Source organism: Alosa sapidissima, chromosome 8 (genome assembly GCF_018492685.1).
Source record: "Alosa sapidissima isolate fAloSap1 chromosome 8, fAloSap1.pri, whole genome shotgun sequence".
Lineage (NCBI taxonomy): Eukaryota > Metazoa > Chordata > Actinopteri > Clupeiformes > Clupeidae > Alosa > Alosa sapidissima.
In genome coordinates, this window is record NC_055964.1 from 30,677,053 (window position 1) to 30,700,423 (window position 23,371).

Genomic DNA, 23,371 nt, shown 5'->3' on the forward strand with positions numbered 1-23,371 from the left:
ACAGGAGGGTGGAGTGCAGAGCTGAGCTCCAGTCATATCCTGATCATCCAGAGAGATTTGATACTTATTATCAGGTGCTGTGTAGAGAGGGTGTGTCTGGACGCTGCTACTGGGAGGTGGAGTGGAGTGGGGAGGTTTTTATAGCAGTCTCATATAAAAGCATCAGCAGGAAAGGAGGAGGTGCTAAGTGTTGGTTTGGATTTAATGATCAGTCCTGGAGTCTGCTCCTCACCAGCTCCAGCTCCTGTTTCAGGCACAATGATAAACAGACTAAACTCCCTCTAGTGGCCAGCTCCAGAATAGGAGTGTATGTGGATCACAGGGCAGGAACTCTGGCCTTCTACAGCATCTCTAACACAATGACCCTCCTGCACAGAGTCCAGACCACATTCACTCACACACTCTATCCTGGGCTTAGATTTGCATATACTGGATCATCAGTGAAGTTATTGTGACTCACACCGTATACAGCAGGACAGAAATGTAAAGACCCCAGATACAGATATGCTGTTATCCCATCCACGCACGCGCACACACACACACACACACACACACACACACACACACACACACACACACACACACACACACACACACTGTATACAGCAGGACAGAAATGTAAAGACCCCAGATACACATAGATGCTGACCAGATAAGTGGCACTTGTGTGGTGGTGGGGCATCACGTGATGTGGACTAGAAGTGGATATTTATCAGCTTGTACTCAAGAGATTAAAAAAAGATGTTTGGTGTATGATGAAATGTACACTTCATGTTGCAACATAGCTGATATGGCTGCCCCAAAAGACTTGCATACAAAATGTACCATATGTATGGGATGTTATGGTAGATGTTACATTTATTTTTTAATAAATAGCCCACATGATCACTACTGTTGATGGAGTATATTTCATATTTTTGAGTCATGTAATCAATGGAAATAATCCATGTTGTTTCTCAAACCTTTTATAATTGTTTGTTCAAATTGTTCAAATTGTTTGAATAAATAATAAATGGTCTGGGGGTCAGACATCAGTGCATGATGTGTGTGTGTGTGTGTCAGTCTGAAACTAGGATCAAAAGGTCAGATCAGTCCTGGAGTCTGGCCCTCTGGCTCTGGTTCCTCATTCAGGCACAATAATGAAGAGACATAACTCCCTCTAGTGGCCAGATCCAGAATAGGAGTGTATGTGGATCACATGGCGGATACTCCTATCTACAATCCAAAATCATTCACAAAGTGAATAGTCTGGTGCTTCTGTTACATTTTATAATTTTACATCATGGGTGCCAATAATTGTGGGCAATGTGTTTTTGTTAAAAATATGTATTTATTTTTTAGATATTCCTTTTTCTCAGAATAAATGTGCTTCCTTTCAAGGTTGGATTTTCCATATTGTTTTCATTGTGAGAGTACAATAAATAATCAAGGGATGATTTCTTATACCATGTTTTTAGTCAACTTTACCAAGGGTGCCAGTAATTCTGGAGGGTACTGTACGTTTTTGTCTCTTCCAAAGGTCAAGGCCTTTACTATAAAAGTCACTGTACTATGGTGATTTTAGAATCAGTTAGTAGACATTTCCTTTTTAACTTGTTTTTTGTTGTTTGATGTTTGTTTATCATCTTGCCAGTATTAGGAGTTTTTTCCTTGACCTTGACCGTCTCCATGATGTTGACCTCTAAGAGTGATGCTAATGTTATAAATGAGCTTCACATGCCTGGAAACATGGGAAAGCATGTTTAGGTTATATATCACGATTAGATCCAAAGATACACCCCTTTTTACTGTAATTTTGTGCATAGAAATGTCATATTACAGAGGTCAATGACCTCAAGCTGACCTCTGGAAGAAGATCTAGGTTTTATATAAGTTTCTCATTTAATTAAATGTTTGGTTGTGTGCATGTGTGACAGAGGACTCGAAAGTCGGACTGTCTGGACTAAATCCAGAGGAATGGTCACCCTAGTTGTGACTGTGAGAAGAATTGCTGTGTGTATGTGTAAGCATGACGGCGTTCTCCTTAAAGTGACATAGTTGGCATCTATGAATTGATGGTCTATCTGGCTTATGATGATTTTATGTATTTGGTCACTTTATAGGACTTGTCTTCTACTTTTTACAACCTAGGGTATCTCTGAACTAAACATAACTTAGAGTCTTCATGAAAACATATAATTGCTTTGTTATGCTATATAGGAACTGTCAAAGTTTTTTTTTTTTCCTGTCATCAACTTCCTGAATTTTTGGTCAACGATTCCCGGGACACCGAAACACTGGGGGACATGATGAAACTTGGTGGGCATAGCCCCTCTAGACTTATGGAAACATTTTGCTTGGTCCCTGGGCTGCCCTACAAAGGCTAAGAGCAGTATCTGCACTTTTTCAACAAAAAAACAATGTTGCACAAATAAGAAGTACATGATCTGCTCTTCAATCTGTTAAAATTTCACATGACTACCTAATACATTTCTTAGCTAAATTTACATTTTTAGTTTGCAGTTTGTATAGAAAAGTAGAGTGAAACCAAGGCAGAGTGCAGTATCTGCCCTTACTGCCTTGATTTCAATTGCCATTACTGCATTCTGCCTTTGTTTCACTTGCCCTTGCTCTAATAGGTGTGTGTGTGTGTGTGTGTGTGTGTGTGTGTGTGTGTGTGTGTGTGTGTGTGTGTGTGTGTGTGTGTGTGTGTGTGTGTGTGTGCACAGGGACAGACTGGGACTAAAAAAGGCCCTGGACTAACCCTAACACTACCATTCACACTCACACACACATTAGGTGTCTATCATGATACAGTCTCACAATATTAAATGCCAGTGAAAGTATCATATTCAAAATAGTCAGTCAGATTTTACAAAAAGTAATTAACATTTACTTTAATAAATATAATAGCAGTGTGCAAAGGTGTGCAGCAATGCAATATTGCTTGACATGAAAGTCTAGAAGAATACCCGATTGATTTTGTTCCATTTTAACATAAATGTTTATAAATGACAGCGTTGCCATTGTTAAGGCATCAAGCAGCATATCTTCACTAAAAATGTAGAAAGTACCTCCTCAAATAATATAAAAACTGAGTGATTATGATCACTTGTTACACTTACTGCAAAATGTTATTGTATGGCCACGTAAGTATAAGCAGTACTGCAAAGGCAAAGCGCAGTATAGCCAATAAAACTATCGAATTTTGCCTAAATGTCAAAAAACATTCACCTCACTTTGATCTATCTAATTATACCCCTTGTTGTTGAATATAATTTGATGATTATACTTGGTGTAAGAAAAACACAAAAAGCTGTTTTTCTCAGTTTGGCATTTTTGACTGCATCAAATTTCATGTGATTAGCCTCAGCCTTTGGGGGTATTCCAAGTTTCAATTTCATCCATGGGGGGGCCATACAATCAATGAATTTAGGTGTACATTTTTTGACTGTACGCCCATCCAGTGGTGTAGGCTAGTTAGCTGTAGTGGGTATACTGCGATCAACCCCAAATGTGAATACCTGCCTATTTAAGTGGGATGGTGATGCTTTTTAAGTGGGTACTGAGATGGCGATGCTTTTTACGTAAGTGGGTATACTGCGTAGTCCTGCGTATCACGTAGACTACATCACTGCACCCATCAACCTGTAGATGGTGGTGTTGAGTAAAGGGTTGCCAATACAGGATGATGACGTTGAAATGTACTTATTACTACATTTTTACAAGGCAGGACTATCTCACACTCTTTCTCTCTCTCTCTCTCTGTCTGTCTCTCTCTCTCACACACACACACACACACATACACGCATGGTCGCATGCACACACACACACACACACACACACACACACACACACACACACAAACATACACACGCAGGGTGCGATTTGTAAAAAAAAAACAGAGGGAGGTGTTTTATTTTTAATCATGAGAAACAAGCAGTCGACAGGCCTAATTATTTTTCTAGTAGGCCCTATTACAGTACATTTTGAACAGTTGAACATTCATCTTTAATGCAAACTTAAAAGACATGAAACATTTAATGTTCTGCGACGGCCACACCTGCAATATGGGAGATACCGTAATTAAGTTTCAGGACCATGGATAAGGGCCGATCATCTTTAGTGGGCACCCATGGCCTACTGATTAGCACTTTAGACCTGTAACCGGAGGGTTGCCGGTTCGAACCCCGACCAGTAGGCACGGCTGAAATGCCCTTGAGCAAGGCACCTAACTGCTCCCCGAGCGCCGCTGTTGATGCAGGCAGCTCACTGCACCGGGATTAGTGTGTGCTTCACCTCACTGTGTGTACACTGTGTGCTGTGTGTGTTTCACTAATTCACGGATTGGGATAAATGCAGAGACTAAAAGTGGGGGGGCAGGGGTCAAACGAGTATATATACTATACTATACGATCACGCGAACATGGCAGACAGGCAATTCAATCAGACACTAGAATGTAACATAAAACCTAATTGATTAAGATTTCACATGTCAAAATATTTCAGCTAATTAGACTAAGTAAAGAGTTTTCTCTGATGTCGGACATCATGTTGCACTTTCGACTTGTTGGCGCATCATCTGCAGCGTTTCACCCTTCTTTTATCCACATCTCTGCAAACTTCTGAGCAGGGAACGAACGCACATCTGGCCCATTAACAGCAATGAAGAGAAGACTGTTCAGTGTGGACACGTTCATTCTGTGTATGTAGCCTAGGCTATATGTGCAAGAAAACTCTTTTTTCTTCTTTTTTTTCTTTTTCGCATGGCCAATTTTCTGTCAAGGATTCCCGGGTCACTGAAAGACCGGGGTACACGAAACTTGGTGGGCATGTAACCCCACATGGATAGCATGGAACCATTGTTTTTCGTTTTGATCTGTAGCCCCCCTGCTGGACTGGACCCCCCGAAAGGAGGGTAGGGCGGACACAGTTTTCTGTGAATATCTCGAGAACCGTAGGGTTTAGGAGGACCACCTTTTTTTTGTATGTTGATCTTAAGGGGCCATGTCAACTTATCCCATAACCACTCATTTCATGTATAGCGCCACCTAGTTAAAAACGAAAAAGTAAAAAATGAGGTGTTGTAATCGCAGAAATTGGACTGCACAAATTTGGAAATGTAGGATCATTATGACACCCTCTGAATGCACGCCAAGTTTCGTGGAATTCCGTTCATGGGGGGCCATACAATAAATTAATTTATGTTACTGTACACCAACTGGCCTGTAGGTGGCCGGACACAGTTTTCTTAGGGCCTAGGAGGACCACCTTTTTTTGTATGTTGGTCTTAAGGGGCCATGTCAACCCATCCCATTACCACTCAATTCATGTATAGCGCCTAGTTAAAAATGAAAAAGCAAAAAATTAGGTGTTGTAATAACAACCCCTTGTTTGCCTCAAGGGGTCATGTTAACCCATTCCATGCACACATGTGCATAAACAGATTTTCACACACACACATACATTCACAGTAATCATACGTATGACACATACACACACAGTAGACATATGTACGCATGCATGCACATGCACAGACACAGGCAGACCCACAAGCACATGCACACACACACACACACTCACTCACACACACACACACACAAACACACACACACACATAAACACGTACACGCACACATGCACACAATTCAAGAATTTCTCAGAATTATGAACAGGCAAGATGGGGGTGGGGTTGTATAAAATGTCTTTTACATGTGAAATCTATTAACTAATCATGTTTTGGTACATGTCATGTGGAGTTATTAGCGGTTAGTCTCCGTCCGTCCGCCGAGGGAGTTCTCGCACGCAATTGCTGTCTGTGTTTACGTTCCACCTCGAGCTCTTCCGGATACAGCGTGTGACGTCATCCACTCCACAATCGCAAGGCTTCAAACCCAACACACTGACACCTTTTTTGTGATCTCTGGCGACTTCAATCACATAACACTGGACTCCACACTCACGAATTTTTACCAGTATGTTGACTGCCCTACAAGGAAAAACAGGACAATAGACCTCATGTATGCAAATGTGAGGGATGCATACAGTGCAAACCCCCTCCCCCCACTGGGAATGTCAGACCACAACCTCATTCATCTCCAGCCAATGTACAAGCCCAAAGTACAGAGGCTACCAGTTCCCACACGCACCTTCAGGAAGTGGACACCCGAAGTGGATGAGGCTCTGAGAGACTGCTTCGAGTGTACTGACTGGAGTGTGTTACAGAATGGAGAGGACTTGGAGGAGGTCACACAGTGCACAACTGACTACCTGAACTTCTGCATGGACATTGTTGTTCCCACCAGAACTGTACGCTGCTTTCCCAACAACAAGCCTTGGATAACCAGCAATGTCAAGACCCTTCTCAACAGGAAAAAGATGGCGTTCAGAGAGGGGGACATGGCAGAGCTGAGGCGCGTGCAAGGGGAACTCAAATTCAAGCTGAAGGAAGCTAAGGAGGATTACAGAAAGAAGGTGGAACAGAAGCTGCAGGAAAACAACTTGAAGGAGACATGGGACTGCATGAAGGTTATCACTGGCCTGAAGAAGAACAGCAGCTCTGTGGAGGGGGACCTGCACAGGGCGAACCAGTTGAACCACTTCTACAACAGGTTTGACTCCCCTGCTCCAGCTCCAATGGCGGTGGTCTGTCCACCATCCCCCAGCCCCCCCCCCCCCCCCACCCTCACACCCCCTCAATACCAGCGCAACACTCACCTCCATCATCACAGGCTATCGTACCCCCACCATCACTGGATTTTGCACCCCTCCCCCACATGGTGATCACGAACAATGAGGTGACAACGACCTCAGTCAACAGCCATCAGACACACAGATCCCAGATGCACCCCTCCCCTCCCCTTACACCCCTCACCATTACAAAGGATCAAGTGACAGTCCAACTTAAGAAATTGCGCAGCAATAAAGCAGCTGGGCCTGACAGACTGTGCCCAAGGCTACTCAAGGCCTGTGCTGCTGAACTGGGGGAGCCACTGAAGCACATCTTCAATTTGAGCTTACGCCTTGGACAAGTTCCAACACTGTGGAAGACATCATGTCTCACCCCTGTCCCTAGCCACACCCTAGTGAGCTTAATGACTACAGACCTGTCGCTCTTACATCACATGTGATGAAGACAATGGAGCGATTGGTCTTAGGCATGCTCAGACCCCAGGTACGCCATGCACTAGACCCGTTACAGTTTGCTTACCAGGAGAAAGTGGGCGTGGACGATGCCATCACTTATCTTCTACACAGGACACATTCCCACCTGGACAAGGGGAAAAGTGCTGTGAGAATCATGTTCTTTGATTTCTCAAGTGCTTTTAACACCATCCAGCCCCTCAGATTGGGAGACAAGCTCTTGCAGATGGGTGTGGACGCTCACCTGGTAACCTGGATTACAGATTACCTGACCGAGCGACCACAGTTCGTCAGACTGAAGAACTGTCTCTCTGACACTGTGATCTGCAGCACCGGAGCACCACAGGGAACTGTGCTCTCTCCAGTCCTGTTCACCCTGTACACATCTGACTTCTGCTACAACACCGAGTCATGCCACATGCAGAAGTTTTCTGATGATACTGCAATTGTGGGGTGTATCAGGAACGGGCAGGAGGAGGAGTACAGGAGCCTGGTGGAGGACTTTGTGCAATGGTGCAAACTCAATCATCTTCAACTTAACACTTCAAAGACCAAGGAGATGGTGGTGGACCAAGGAGATGGTGGTGGATTTTTGATGGGGTCAATGTGGAGGTGGTTAGCACCTACAAGTAACTGGGTCTCCACCTGGACAATAAACTGGACTGGTCAGCCAACACTGATGCACTCTACAAGAAAGGGCAGAGCAGGCTGTACTTCCTGAGGAGGCTGCGGTCCTTCAATGTGTGCAATAAGCTCCTCAGGATGTTCTACCAGTCTGTTATTGCCAGCGTCCTCTTCTATGTAGTAGTATGCTGGAGTGGAAGCACAAGGAAGATGGATGTGGGGCGAATTGACAGGCTGGTAAGGAAAGCTGGCTCTGTAGTGGGAGCTGAACTGGAGTGTATCACTTCAATATCTGACAAAAGGACCCTGAACAAACTGATCAACATCTTGGACAATGAGTGTCACCCACTCCACAGCACTATTGTTAAACAGAAGAGCCTGATCAGCTGGAGACTTCGCTCACTGCCTTGCACAACTGACAGACTGAGAAAGTCATTTGTCCCCAGGGCCATTGAACTGTTCAATGCCTCACTTAAGGGAAGAGATAGACTTCTCTGCATAGTCTGTCTGCCTCTTCATCCCCTCCATGTTTGGTACTGTCTGTCCACTAGCCACTTGTACCACTGTCTTTATGCCTCACTGTTTGCGTGCTATATTAGGACATTAGCACATATGCATAACCCCCCCCTCCATGCCACAGCCGAACTGTGGCCACACTTATACATTTTCTTAAATCGTTAAATATATAGATATATAGACTTTACTTTACTTTATTTCTGCATTGTTGCACTGTTGACTTACTCATTTGCACTATCACCATGACCACTATCACCATTGCACTACCACCATGACACTCATTCACACAGAGCACCTTAGAGCACCTTACCTTACTATGCACAGAGAATCACAGGCTCAGTCCCTGCCTCAGTCATTGCAAGCGCCTCTGATTTATTAATCACCACTATGTGGATACTGTTTTTAGAATTGATTTAGATTAAGTGTTAGTATAATTTGTAATTTTGTTATTTGTATTTTAGTATATTTTTATATATTGTATTAAGTGTTAGTATAATTTGTATTTTAGTATATTTAGCATATTCTTTATCTTCTACTGTCCATACTGCTTAGTTGTGTTTTTATATTATATACTTTAATTACTCTTCTGCTGTTAAAGAATGTGTTTGTCTTGTATGTATGCTGCTGAGACCTTGAATTTCCCCTGGGGATCAATAAAGTATCTATCTATCTATCTATCTATCTATCTATCTATCTATCTATTGTCTAGCAGATACCAGTGAGAATTGAGTGTGCATAATGCAATTCAGTGAGGCAGTTAGAATGATATATGCCTTTTACCTTTTGTTTTAGCCAACAGCCAGACCAGCAGATACCCTGACTTTGCTGAATTACTAAAGCTAAGCAGGCTTAGTTAGTACTGGGATAAGAAACCGAAGAGTAGGTTCCTGCTGGAAGTGGTGTTAAATTGACTTTCTGACTCACCATGGTTAAAGATCCCATGGCACTTATCGCATAGGTGGTTCCCTGATTTGACACACACACACACAAAGACATGTAAACACACACACTACACATGCACACACACACACACATGCACACACGACACGCACAAACACGCACACAAACACATAAACACACACACACACACATGCACCCATACAAACACACCTACATACACAAACACAAGCACACACACACACACAAAACACATATACACAAAAACAACCACACACTCTGCACACGCTCAATTACAAACACACAAAAAAGTGTAGCGTCGGCGCAAAAAGACAGGGTTAGCGCTCTCCCGCGCAGGGCATCCTGGGATACGAGAGCGAACATTTGGGGGGTTTATGTCTGTCTTTCTCCTTAGTTTTGAGTGTAATGTTAACGTCTTTATTGTAACATGTTTCCCTTTTAGTTCTCCCTCGTGTGTGATCTTTTTTGTGTGGGGGGCTGCGTCCTCCCCTGTATGTGTAGTGTGTGTGTCTGCTTGACTTGCCCCGTGTGTATTGTGTTCTGTGTCTGTATCCCTGCTCTCATTCTCAGTGAATAAACCTTTTGATTGGACAACTGTGTGTGTCGCTATCAAATTGTTATAAAAGGAACAAAGTAGGAAATGCACACAATTTGACAAGTGTGATTTATTTTTGTGGAAAAAATGTGCTGGACTGGGTGGCGGTCATATTTTGTACTGCTCTGCGGTACATCTAGTTTCAATTGGTTTTTAAGAGGGTTCTCACCCCCCCCCCCCAAGGATGAAATTCATTCAGCAGAGGTAGGGATGTAAAAACCAGAGGAAGGGTTAATCCCCACCATCCCCCCAACAAATTGCACCTGGGCACACACATGCATGCACACACACAACATACACACCCCACAGCACCAAACACACACTCTCGCACACACACATACACACACACACACACACACACACACACACACACACACACACACACACACGGAGAAGCACACATACAGTAGGCCTACACAAAAGCAAACACACACATATCACACATTTACATATACACAAAAGTTGCAAGAGTAGCGGATGGAGAAGGAAATGGAGACAAATTCACAAGCGTTATTTATTGAGAGAATGTGTAGCACTGGGCGGTGGTTAGGCCTATATTTTGTATCGATTTGCGGTACATCTAGTTTTCGGTCCTTTTTCACCCTCTCTGGAGGGGTTCTCTAGCCTAGAAATCTAGACGCACCCTAGCGGCAGCAAATTAATTTGCTCAGTCTGTACGTCTAGCATCAAACCATAGAGATTTCTATTGGCTGACGACGTGGACGTCATCCAATTACAGCGCTCTACTTTGTTAGAGAGTCTTAAGGCGGGCTTAACAGGATGACGACAGTCCTGCAACGGTGAACAACAAGGAAGGTGGCTATGGCGAACGAAGAGCGGTTGTTTGAATCGGCGTTGGCGTCAACTTTGGAGGAGTTGGACTTGTGCTTTTCTTTGAAAGTTGAGCAACACAATGCACTTAAGTCATTCCTTTCAAAGAAGGATGTATTTGCCGTTTTGCCGACCGGATACGGATATGGTCGTAGCGCTGGCCTATTGCATGCCTAGGCAGTTTGAAAGACAATTCTCTGCCCGCCCCTTGGATTAAGCGAGGTGAATGGCTCGATTCCAGACTATACATTTCAATGATATAGGATGGCTCCCAGACTATACATTTCAATGATATAGGATAGGGGTTCTCCCATAGACTGTATATATAGAACTATGGGTTCTCCCCATACTTTTGTGAACCGCATTTTGGTTTCTCGTGAATGACCCTTCTCTGGTGCCGTATTCACTTGACCTGATGTAATTAACCGGAAGCCACGTCATAAATCGTTCCAGATCGAGACCGGCAAGATGGCGGCGGACACGCAGGTTGGTGTGTCGTTCGTGACTAACACGGGGCTCAGCCGTGCTACATGTGTTCCCTGCATTTTAAACAAGACTGTGAATTACATTTTACTCGTTGTGTTTTTCTCTTTGGTGGCCTGACGAAATACAAACGTATCGTTGCGAGCAACTCTACCAAATAAAGAGTCCCTGTTTAGTGACGTTAACAACTGCAACAGATTAAGCATATTGGGAGTAACGTTATGTGAAGACTGGCTAACGCTCGCTAGCTAGATGCTAGACGGCTACTTCGTCAAGTAACACAAAGTTGTGTTTGTGTAACCTACTGCTTAGATCAATCGCTCAATGCAACGATGCTGTTACTTGGAGCAGATTTGAAAATAATAGCTTTACTCTGATTTATTGCAGCTAGCGTCTTTACGACAGGCGGTGTTGCATTGTTTCCCCCTGTAAAAACAGTGTGTGGCTAACTCTGATCAGGCTTTTCCTTAAAGGATTGCCACATCAGCCATTTAATAGCAAGCATAAAAATGATTTCTAGACACAATTGATTTGTTAGCTGTTAACACTTGTCCTCCTGATGAAAGTAACGTTAGCTTATGGTGTGAGGCCTGTGAAAGAGTGGAGAAACTTTCGAAACCCCTCCCAACATCACCGCTGAGTGACTCCAATAACTTCAGATAGCCCACCTGCTAAAGAACGGCCTGAATGTACAGAAGCATGCATCTATTCTGTAACATCGATGTTACATTTGCATTCAGATCACTGTTGACGTAACGCCATGTCTGGCGTGGGGCAGGGTATTTTACGCCTCTTTACAATCTGCTTGTGCGTCTATTACTTGACGTCCTGAGAGACCAATGAATGAGGTTACTTGACAATCACCTTTGTGTACTATACACCATTTTGTCCACCTTCATGTACAGATTAACAATCGGTATTAGATAGTGTTGGTGTTAGTCAGTAGAGTTAGCATCTTCCTGTGCCATTTTGAAGTTGCCCATGCCAGAGTAGGCCTACATCACATGGTGGCATACTACCCTATGCAGTATGTGTGTGATTTCAGTTATGTTCATCAATATACCTCACACATGTGTTTTGTCTCTCATCCTGGATCAGGTTTCGGACACTCTGAAGAAGTTTGCAGTGAAAGTGACCACGTCCAGCGTGAAGGAACGGAAGGACATCCTCGGGGAGCTGAAGCATTGCATCAGTGGGAAAGGTGTGTGTGTGTGTGTTAGTTTTGAGACTCTTTAGATGGTAGATGGAATTGTGCTGCTGATCATGGCTGGGGGGGGGGGGGTTTAAAGGCTCTGTAAAGTGCCCTAAAACACTGGTTTATTGCACTATGAGAATGACATTGAATTAGATCCGAACTGAACGAAACATCATTGTGAAGCACCTTGTATTACAAGTTTGTGCGAAAGGTGCTCTATATATATATATATATATATATATATATAAGTTTGGTTGATTGATTGATTGATTGATTGATTAATTAATTAATTGATTAATTATGCTTTGTGATCCTCTTGCAGAGCTGCCAGAGCCGGCCATTAAAGGCTTGTGTAAACTCTTCTGCCTGACTCTCCACAGATACAGGTGAGGCATCACTCTTCCTCCTCTGTCTGCTTCTGTCTCATCGTCATCACCCTTTCAGACCCAGCCAACTCTGCCAATTAATCATGTGGTGTTTAGTGAAGCTTGCCACTGCATTACTGTGAAACTACTTCGCTGTGAATATTTGAAAATTAATATCAGATAGATGTGATATTAATCATTGACAATTGAGAATCATTAGCATGCGAATCCACATAAAGTAGATGACATTATAACCTGTTATGTGCTGTTCTGGGGGTGAACATTTGACAAACAGATGTGATATTAATCATGCCTCTATGAAGAACTTTAGTTGTAGATGTTATTGTATTGTGTCCATTAACGTGAAGCCAAGAAAAAATCCCAAGTGCTGAATGTTTGTCTGTCTTCCCCAGAGATGCGGCGTCTCGGCGAGCGGTTGTGTCCGTCATCGACCTGCTGGCGCAGTCCCAGCCTGACGTCATCGCTGCCAACCTGCCATCCTGCCTGCTCAACAGCGGCGTCATCAGCAAGAGTGGCACGCCAGGGTAGGCCCCGAGCACGCGTGGCACTGTGGAGGGGTGGGCACTCTGCAGGGCATCCGCAACTATGAATGATCTTTAGACCAGTGCCCAAAGCCAGTCAGATCTGTGGGAGTCCCCGTATGGCCAGTGCAGACTACACGGTTACAGCCCGATTTTGCAACGATTTTGTCGCAACCGACAAATTTCCAGTGTTGTGCCAGAATATGAAAGTTCAGGAATGATGCTGAAAGGAGGAAGGCGATTTTATTTTTGTCTGCGACGTTTCACGACTCCATGACCAAAAGTCTAGCATGGCAGACTTTTTGGGTAATCTCCTATGACTCTCGTGTTGACACTGACACTATGAGGACATGTGAGAACTACGGTAGGCTACACTATGAGGATATGTGAGGCTACGGTAGGCTACATGATCTTGCAATGTGACCAATCTCCCGACCAAGATGCGGCAATAATTTTATGTTTCTCTGATCACCTAGTCTGACATGGTCAATTGCAAAAGACCATCGTGGAAGCAAAAAAATTGTGCAAACTGTCCTGTACCATTACAGATGTACTATGCTGTACTGTACCATTAGAGATGTACTGCACACCTGTCCCACAGACAGCTTTTGAGGACTGGTTAAGAAAATCTGGTTATGTTTTTTTTTAACTTTTACTGGGCAGTGATCCACAGTGATACAATAAGGTTTTGCTTCAGAAATCGCCTGTTGGTACGAAGTTGAAGTCACAAAGCACCTTTCACCCAGCTTGGTATAGCCAGATCCAAATTCAGCATCAGTTCATATGCTTAGCATTCTCAGTGATCTCAGTGTGAAAGATTCTACATGTTTGAGAAGCTGAAATCTATTCTCTTAGCTGCTGCTGATTTTATGTGTGGTCTGTCTCATAGTGTCGAGTCGTCTGTGGTTGATCTGGTGTAAGGTCTTATAATATTTCTGTGTTGATTTCTCTAATGCCGTACATGGCGGTTTTCTGCCTTGGCTTAACAGTTTGGGCAGTGTATTTAGATTTTTGAGTTTTTATTTCCATGTCAATCTTGCTTATGTAACCAATTTAAAAATCAACAAGCCACAGCTTTGATATGGGGGAAGTGTAAATGAGTTTGAATTTATTCATTATGCAAAGTAAGACTTATACACTTTCAATTCAAATAATGTTTGTTGGTTTGGAGTGTATTATTGTCTTCACCATACGTGATGAATTAGAAGCCAGGATGCCACAGATACTATAGAGTTTTGGTGGGAAGGCCTGGCATGCCTGTTCTTACATCTTCACCGCTAGTATAATCAAAGTTCTCTTAGGCAAGTCCCTCCACTCGGTGGCCATATTGCAACGCTTTTTGGGTACTCATCGGGCATCCTATTCAGCAGAAATGCGCGTGCGCAAGGCTTCACAACACCAATCTTGCTCCAGTGGCGAGTTGACAACACATGATTGGGAAGATGTCTTCACAACACAACATATGATTGGCTCAATGTATTCACAACACAACATATGATTGGCTCAATGTATTCAATTCACACCACTTGATTGGCTCAATGTATTCACATGTCGACGTTTTGCCGAGGAAGGGGTGGGATATGTGTAGACAACGGCCATATTGCATTTCTATGGAGGATTTTTTGAGTGCTGTGTCTCCTCATTAGAAAGTCTCTGGTATAATGCCCAATTTTATAGGAGTTGTTTCTCTGTGTTCTGGTTGTGTCCAGACAGGTAGTGGGTGTGTTCGAAACGGGTAACGTTGCTGCCTTTTAAGATATCTAACTGGGGAGCGAGGCAGCAAGTGCGGTTCGAAACCGAAAAAACAAATTCTGCTGCCTTCTAAGTTATCTTAGAATTCCCAAATAACGGTCATTTTTGGAGGCATCATCGATGCACACTTCATGCTCCCTCCTACCCATAATCCCTTGCGGCAACGTCTGAAACAGCTGTGAAAGGTAAACAAACATGGCGGATGACATCGGTAATGGCTGCTGAATCTGTTTAAAATGTCATTTGTGTGACCTTATTTTGCTTAGATTTGTAGATTAGAGATGAGAAATAAACAACTTACTATCTGATTATGCCATTGTTGTAACCATTAATAGCGTCTGGTCTGATATATCTGCCTGCCGTAAAAACTAATTTATACCGTTAGCCTGCTAGCTTACGTAAGCTTATTTAGTTTAACGTCAGGCCTTTGCTAACGTCATACCGTAGTGTTAACCAAAGATTCTAGAGTGGTACGCTCATTTTTAAAAGATGCATTTAATCCAAAGTTTAAAAGATGCATTTAATCCAATGTCTAGTAAGACAGCTCTCTATGTAGGGAGGGAGACCGCTCTCTATGTAGGAAGGGAGACAGCTCTCTATGTAGGGAGGGAGACAGCAGTCTTGTCTAGTGAGACAGCTCTCTATGTAGGGAGGGAGGCAGCAGTCATGTCTAGTGAGACAGCTCTCTATGTAGGGAGGGAGACAGCTCTCTATGTAGGGAGGGAGACAGCTCTCTATGTAGGGAGGGAGACGGCTCTCTATGTAGGGAGGGAGACAGCAGTCATGTCTAGTGAGACAGCTCTCTATGTAGGGAGGGAGGCAGCAGTCATGTCTAGTGAGACAGCTCTCTATGTAGGGAGGGAGGCAGCAGTCATGTCTAGTGAGACAGCTCTCTATGTAGGGAGGGAGGCAGCAGTCATGTCTAGTGAGACAGCTCTCTATGTAGGGAGGGAGACAGCTCTCTATGTAGGGAGGGAGGCAGCAGTCATGTCTAGTGAGACAGCTCTCTATGTAGGGAGGGAGGCAGCAGTCATGTCTAGTGAGACAGCTCTCTATGTAGGGAGGGAGACAGCTCTCTATGTAGGGAGGGAGACAGCTCTCTATGTAGGGAGGGAGACAGCTCTCTATGTAGGGAGGGAGGCAGTAGGCAGCAGTCTTCCGTTTCAAACAGACCCAGTGTCTGCTGCTCCCTGTCCTTCTCTCTAAAGGCCACAACTCCACCTCCTCCCAGATGTTCTCATGTCCCCTTTGTCCTTATCGTCTCATTTTCTGTCTGATGCTGATGTCATTTCCTGTGTGCTCATCCTGCAGGAAGTGCACGGCCTCCTCAGCCACCATGGCGGTGGCCTGGACCTGCCTGCTGGTGAAGGCCGTCTTCCCCACCGCTGACAAGCGAGAGGGGCCTCAGTGGAAGAAACTGGTGAGGAGACACACACTCTCTCTGTGCGTGTGTGTGTGTGAGAGAAGAAATGGTATGAGTGGAAGAAATTGGTGAGGAGTGTGTGTGTGTGTATGAGAGAAGAAATGGAATGTGGAAGATATGATATGAGTGGAAGAAAGAATTGGTGAGGAGAGAGTGTGTGTGTGTGTGAAGAAATGGTATGAGTGGAAGAAATTGGTGAGGAGACAGGGTGTGGGTGGCAGCATAGACCTCTAGTTACGTGTCAGATGTTTGAGACAGAGAGAGAGAGACCCCCCCCCGGCCTAAACTGCCTGTTTTCTCTCTTATGACCAGGTTGAGGTGCAATCTCTCCTATTGGCTGAGGTGGTGGGAGGGGCTTCCCGAAACGCCTTGAAGTCAGTACTGAAGTACCTGAGCAGGCTCTGGAAGGAGGTAAGGAAACGACTAGATTACACACACTCACTCAAAAGTCTTTCACTTGAACCCCACAAATAAGCACCACACGAGCACGCGGTGGAAGCATGTGAGGGAACAGCAAGATTACACACATATGCGCACACACACGCACATGTTATCATCAGTGGAGCTCAGACTTGCTGTTGAATGAGTACTATGGCTGGCTCTGCTCTTGAAATGCCTCTGTTTACTTCCCTGTCTTATCAACTAACCACTCAACTCAACTACCCACCCTCCCTGTCTCCATCTTTCTTTCTCTCCCTCTCCTTCTGCCCCCCTCTCCTCCCCCATCTACCTTCCTCCTTCTCTCCCTCTCTCCCTCTCTCCATCTCTCCCTCTCTCCCTCCATCTCCCTCTCCCCCTCCTCCAGCACCCAGGGATGGTGGACCAGTACCTGAGTACGCTGCTGGGTTTGGACCCGAGCCCCAGCTCACTGGCTCTGCTGGGTGTGTGTATCGACTTCTGCACCGCCCAGAAGGACATCGCCACCATCGACAAACACAAGGTACACACACACACACACACACACTCAGGCCCAGGTTACACCGGGTTCGCAACTGAAGCGCTCTGCATACACACATGCAGACTCTGCCACTACTTACCTCACGCTGGTGGCAGTGTCATTCTGCCAGCTGTGATTGTGATACACCTACACCGACACCACCGTGCCAACGGGCAGCTTGTCCCACCCCCATCGCTAGTGGCAGTGCCACTTAAGTTATTTGTGATTGGAGCATCCATATCTGCGGCGTTTATCGCTGTCAGTGGTCTGTAGTGTTTCTATAGACTGATGTGTGTACAGGCTTCAATCTGTTCCTCTGCTGAGAGTTGAGTGTCTTTTGTATACCAACTGGTGGCATCTCTTACCTGATGCTGGTGCTAGTTCTACTTGAGTTCCAACCTGTGCCTTTATTCTTTAGACACCTATCCTTATCCTGATGGAGTGTGAAGTGCAAAGCCGCACCTTAATAAATGTGTACCTGTGCACAGTATGTCCCTGTAGTGAGGTCATGGATTTGTAGTTGCTGGTGTTGTAGTTGAACTTCTCTGTGTTGACTGCAGGGGGCGCTGTTGGAGCTGTATGTGAAGACGGTTCTCATGAGTAAGAGTGTTCCCCACCAGCACATCCTGGTGAGTCTCATGCAGCTTCCCTTCAAAGTCTGTGTGTGTGTGTGTGTGTGTGTAGTGAAACTGTGCCTGCTTTCTTTATTATTTATTTGTGTGTGAGTGTGTGACTGCTCCTGCTTTCTTGTGTGTGTGTGTGTGTGTGTGTGTGTGTTTTGGTGGGAGCGTTTGCACATATACTCATATGTGTGTGTTCGTAAGTGTGTAACAGCGTCAGCCTCTGTGTGTATGTGTGTGTTCAGGAGAGGAGTGGCTCTGTACTGCGTCACGTGACACACACCGAGTTTAAGGAGCAGCTGCTGCCAACACTGCAGAAGGCCATGCTGCGGAGTCCTGAGAACTGCATGCAGAGTGAGACACACACACACACACACACAATGTATACTATACACACACACAGAGCTTTGGGAACTGCATGCAGAGTGAGACACACACACACACACACACACACACACACACAATGCATACACACACAGAGCTTTGGGAACTGCATGCAGAGTGAGACACACACACACACACACACACACACAATGTATACACACACAGAGCTTTGGGAACTGCATGCAGAGTGAAACACACACACACATACGCACACACACACACAATGTATACTATACACACACACAGAGCTTTGGGAACTGCATGCAGAGTGAGACACACACACACACACATACACACACACACACACAATGTATACACACACAGAGCTTTGGGAACTGCATGCAGAGTGAGACACACACACACACACATACACACACAATGTATACTATACACACACACAGAGCTTTGGGAACTGCATGCAGAGTGAGACACACACACACACAGAGCTTTGGGAACTGCATGCAGAGTGAGACACACACACACACACATACACACACAATGTATACTATACACACACACAGAGCTTTGGGAACTGCATGCAGAGTGAGACACACACACACACACACTCACAGAGCTTTGGGAACTGCATGCAGAGTGAGACACACACACACACACACACACACACACACATACGCACACACACACACAATGTATACTATACACACACACAGAGCTTTGGGAACTGCATGCAGAGTGAGACACACACACACACACACACACACAATTTATACACACACAGAGCTTTGGGAACTGCATGCAGAGTGAGACACACACACACACACACATACGCACACACACACACAATGTATACACACACACACAGAGCTTTGGGAACTGCATGCAGAGTGACACACACACTCACACACATACACAATGTATAGACACACACAGAGCTTTGGGAACTGCATGTAGAGAGACACACACAAACTCACATAATATACACACAGCAAACACAAGTAATGCATGCACTTGTGCCACTGACGCATGCTTATCATCCAGGGCGTGCAGAGCCAGACACTGTTGTTTGTTGTTGTTGTTTGATGTTGTTGTTGTTGTCTCTGAGAGCTGTAGTGTTTCTGATATATCTTTGTGTTCTCCAGCCATCTCCTGCCTCCTGGCCTCCCTCACCCTGGACCTCAGCCAGTATGCTAAGGACATCGGCAAGGGCATCGCCAGTAAGCAAACTCCCCTGTCTCACGTCACTGTCTTACCACAATACACCCCTGTGTCACGTCACTGTCTTACCACAATACACCCCTGTGTCACGTCACTGTCTTACCACAATACACCCCTGTCTCACGTCACTGTCTTACCACAATACACCCCTCTCTCACCTCACTGTTATTCCACAATGTGTTTATCTGGGTGTAGGGGAGGTTTGGGTCTCTTGTAAAATGTGTCCCCCTCTTTCCCTAGTTCAATTGAAAACAATAACCATGACCACATGTTTATGATGCCAGTCATAATTGTGTGTGTGTGTGTGTGTGTATCCTAGGCCAGCTGAAGGCTAATAACCCGGTTCTGATGGAGCAGGCGGTCCAGGCTCTGCAGAACCTGGCCCAGCAGTGCAGCGACCCCAGCGCGGTCCAGGATCTCACCGCTCACCTTTTTGCCATCCTTGGAGGTCAGAGGTCATCCACATACTCACACGCACATCTGCACTCGGGAGCTTGCGTTAGGTCAAGCTCGTGGACTAAATCTAGTCCTAGACTTAATGTTTTGTTAGTAGAGATCTCCATTCAAGTTCCCCTACAGTCCAGGTCTAGGGTTTAGCATAATTAACTGGAATTGGGTTATATCAAAAAGTGGGTGTGTTCCTTTATTCTCTGAACGGGAAACTGGTCAAGGCTGACTCTGAACCGGCTCTGGCTATATATCACAGCTATGTGGGGAAACTCCATGGAATCATTATCATCATAACATACACACACAACACCTCTCTGGATCTCGTCTCGCCATGCTCTATAGTCTCCCCATGATGACCTATAGTCTCACCATGATGACCTATAGTCTCGCCATGATGACCTATAGTCTCGCCATGATGACCTATAGTCTCACCATGCTCTATAGTCTCATGATGACCTATAGTCTCCCCATGCTCTATAGTCTCACCATGATGACCTATAGTCTCACCATGCTCTATAGTCTCACCATGATGACCTATAGTCTCACCATGATGACCTATAGTCTCACCATGCTGCGTTGTCTCACCATGCTCTATAGTCTCACCATGCTGCGTTGTCTCCCCATGCTGTATAGTCTCAGCATGCTCAGTAGTCTCACCATGCTCTATAGTCTCACCATGCTGCGTTGTCTCCCCATGCTGTATAGTCTCACCATGATGACCTATAGTCTCACCATGCTGCGTTGTCTCCCCATGCTCTATAGTCTCACCATGCTGCGTTGTCTCCCCATGCTGTATAGTCTCACCATGATGACCTATAGTCTCACCATGCTGCGTTGTCTCCCCATGCTGCGTTGTCTCCCCATGCTGTATAGTCTCAGCGTGCTCAGTAGTCTCACCATGCTCAGTAGTCTCACCATGCTGTATAGTCTCACCATGCTGCGTTGTCTCCCCATGCTGTATAGTCTCAGCGTGCTCAGTAGTCTCACCATGCTGCGTTGTCTCCCCATGCTGTATAGTCTCAGCGTGCTCAGTAGTCTCACCATGCTCAGTAGTCTCACCATGCTGTATAGTCTCACCATGCTGCGTTGTCTCCCCATGCTGTATAGTCTCAGCGTGCTCAGTAGTCTCACCATGCTCAGTAGTCTCACCATGCTGTGTAGTCTCACCATGCTGCGTTGTCTCCCCATGCTGTATAGTCTCAGCGTGCTCAGTAGTCTCACCATGCTCAGTAGTCTCACCATGCTGTATAGTCTCACCATGCTCAGTAGTCTCCCCATGCTGTATAGTCTCACCATGCTGTATAGTCTCCCCATGCTGTATAGTCTCACCATGCTGTATAGTCTCAGCATGCTGTATAGTCTCACCATGCTGTATAGTCTCACCATGCTCTATAGTCTCAGCATGCTCAGTAGTCTCACCATGCTGTATAGTCTCACCATGCTCTATAGTCTCAGCATGCTCTATAGTCTCACCATGCTCAGGCTGTGTACTGTCAGAGGTGATTTTCTTATCCACACAGCATATAATCTTGGTAACTCGGTGTGTGTGTGTGTGTGTGTGTGTGTGTGTGTTTGTGTGTGTGTTTGTGTGTGTGTGTGTGTGTGTGTGTGTGTGTGTGTGTGTATGTGTGTGTGTGTGTGTGTGTGTGTGTTTGTGTGTGTGTGTGTGTGTGTGTATGTATGTGTGTGTGTGTAGGCTCTGAGGGGAAGCTTACTGTTGTGGCACAGAAAATGAGTGTTCTCTCAGGTAAGCTGCCTTAGTTGTTTCTTTGGGACTTATTTATTACGCTGTGAATCATGTGCGGTCATCTAACTATGCGTACGTTTGTGTGTGTGTGTGTAAACTAAAGGCATTGGGAGCTGCAGTCATCATGCGGTCTCAGGCTCTTCTAGTCAGACTCTTAATTCAAGCGTGGCCCTGCTCTTCGTCCCCTACCTGCAGCAAGAAGGTAACTCTCCATCCCACCTCTCTCTCTCTCTCCATCCCACCTCTCTCTCTCTCTCCATCCCCTCTCTCTCTCTCTCTCTCTCTCCATCCCCTCTCTCTCTCTCTCTCTCCATCCCACCTCTCTCTCTCTCCATCCCCTCTCTCTCTCTCTCTCTCCATCCTCTCTCTCTCTCTCTCTCTCTCTCTCTCTCTCTCTCTCTCTCTCTCTCTCTCTATCCAGCCATGTCCATTTCTCTCTGATTTGCTGGGTGTAGTAGTGGAGGTCCGCTCTCTTTCCCTCTCTATGCATCCCTCTCTCCTCTCTCTCTCCCTTTTTTACCTCTGTCTGTCTCTTCTCTTTTGTTAGAGGACCCGTTAAAAGTGTGTTATCGCTAAGTGTATGTGTCTTTATGTGTTTGTATCAGTACTGACATCTGTGTGTGTGTGTGTGTGTGTGTGTGTGTGTGCGCGCGTGTGTGTGTGTGCGCGCGTGTGTGTGTTTCCTCTCTCTGCTAGTGCACGAGGGCACGCTGGTCCACGCGGTGTCCGTGCTTTCCCAGTGGACGGGGCGGCTGACGGTGGAGGTGCCCTCTGGCCTGAAGGACTGGCTCAAAAAGGCCTTCACCCTCAAGACATCCACCTCACCTGTGCGCCACGCCTACCTGCAGGCCATGCTCGGCGCCTACAAAGGTGTGTGGAATGGGGAGGTCAAAGGTCAACTGAGATAGAAAGTGAAACAAATGTCGGTGGTAGCAGGAGTCAGAAACATTATGTGATATATTGTCACATACCTGTGGTTCTATTTCAAATCAATTATGGAGTAAGCAAGTGCAGAGTGAGACCAATATTAATAAGGTTGTTAAATTGAGCCGATTACACATAAATGAAATGGTCTGTTGAGCAGGTGTGAGCTTGCGCAGGTGTGTGTCTCTAAGGTTTTATCTTTGATTTCACCTGTGCAGGTGACACCCTGAGCCAGGCGATTGAGTTCGCTCCTCTCCTCATCCAGACGGTGGAGAAGACCGCTGCTCAGAGTTCCCAGCATGCATTGCTGGCAGAGGGTGCGGCTGCTGCTGTGCTTCTGTGTCGTCTCTCCCAGCTGGATACACTGAGCGGTGAGGACACACACACACATACATACACTGTTACGGGCAGGCCAAGGCACAGCATCCAAACTAAGCTAAGCTTTGTGTCTAGGGTATATTGTATTCTTTTTAGCTGAAGCCTCGGTCCCCCACGCAACGTTAACGCCAAAAACCCCAAAACGTTACCTTACACACTGGCCCTACGTGGTGTACAGACGTGGAAGTAAGACCTAGGTGAGTGGTTGCGAATGTGTGCGTGTCAGCTTCGGCAGAGCTCCAGCGAGAGGTCACTTACCTGTGGCTCTCGCTGACCCGGTATAGCTCTCGCCGCACCTCACGAATAGCCCAAGCGCTGTTTCGGTTGAAATGTTCAGTTTTGTGGTATGGTGGTTTAAAATCCAAAAACAAACGGTAAATTGTCCAAGT

General features: G+C 45.4%; 3 protein-coding genes across 5 annotated transcripts in view; 2 read left to right on the plus strand and 1 right to left on the minus strand.

Annotated features, from left to right (window-relative positions):
* LOC121714948 (tripartite motif-containing protein 16-like) overlaps nt 1-1,047 on the plus strand; it is a 21,028-nt gene extending 19,981 nt beyond the window's left edge. For both annotated transcript variants that reach the window (XM_042100212.1, XM_042100211.1), the window contains one exon: nt 1-1,047. This exon is cut by the window's left edge and continues 63 nt beyond it. In XM_042100212.1, coding sequence (XP_041956146.1) covers nt 1-455 — 455 coding nt within the window. In that variant the 3' untranslated portion in view covers nt 456-1,047.
* LOC121714956 (tripartite motif-containing protein 16-like) overlaps nt 1-23,371 on the minus strand; it is a 964,796-nt gene that overhangs the window by 543,390 nt on the left and 398,035 nt on the right. The gene's annotated exons all lie outside the window — the stretch shown is intronic.
* gcn1 (GCN1 activator of EIF2AK4) overlaps nt 11,038-23,371 on the plus strand; it is a 53,912-nt gene continuing 41,578 nt past the window's right edge. Inside the window, 15 exon segments of the mRNA XM_042100145.1 lie at nt 11,038-11,092; nt 12,188-12,290; nt 12,607-12,670; nt 13,063-13,194; nt 16,255-16,363; nt 16,679-16,777; nt 17,172-17,306; nt 17,864-17,932; nt 18,169-18,277; nt 19,408-19,482; nt 19,803-19,931; nt 21,630-21,680; nt 21,784-21,882; nt 22,377-22,550; nt 22,823-22,975. Coding sequence (XP_041956079.1) covers nt 11,075-11,092; nt 12,188-12,290; nt 12,607-12,670; nt 13,063-13,194; nt 16,255-16,363; nt 16,679-16,777; nt 17,172-17,306; nt 17,864-17,932; nt 18,169-18,277; nt 19,408-19,482; nt 19,803-19,931; nt 21,630-21,680; nt 21,784-21,882; nt 22,377-22,550; nt 22,823-22,975 — 1,519 coding nt within the window. The 5' untranslated portion in view covers nt 11,038-11,074.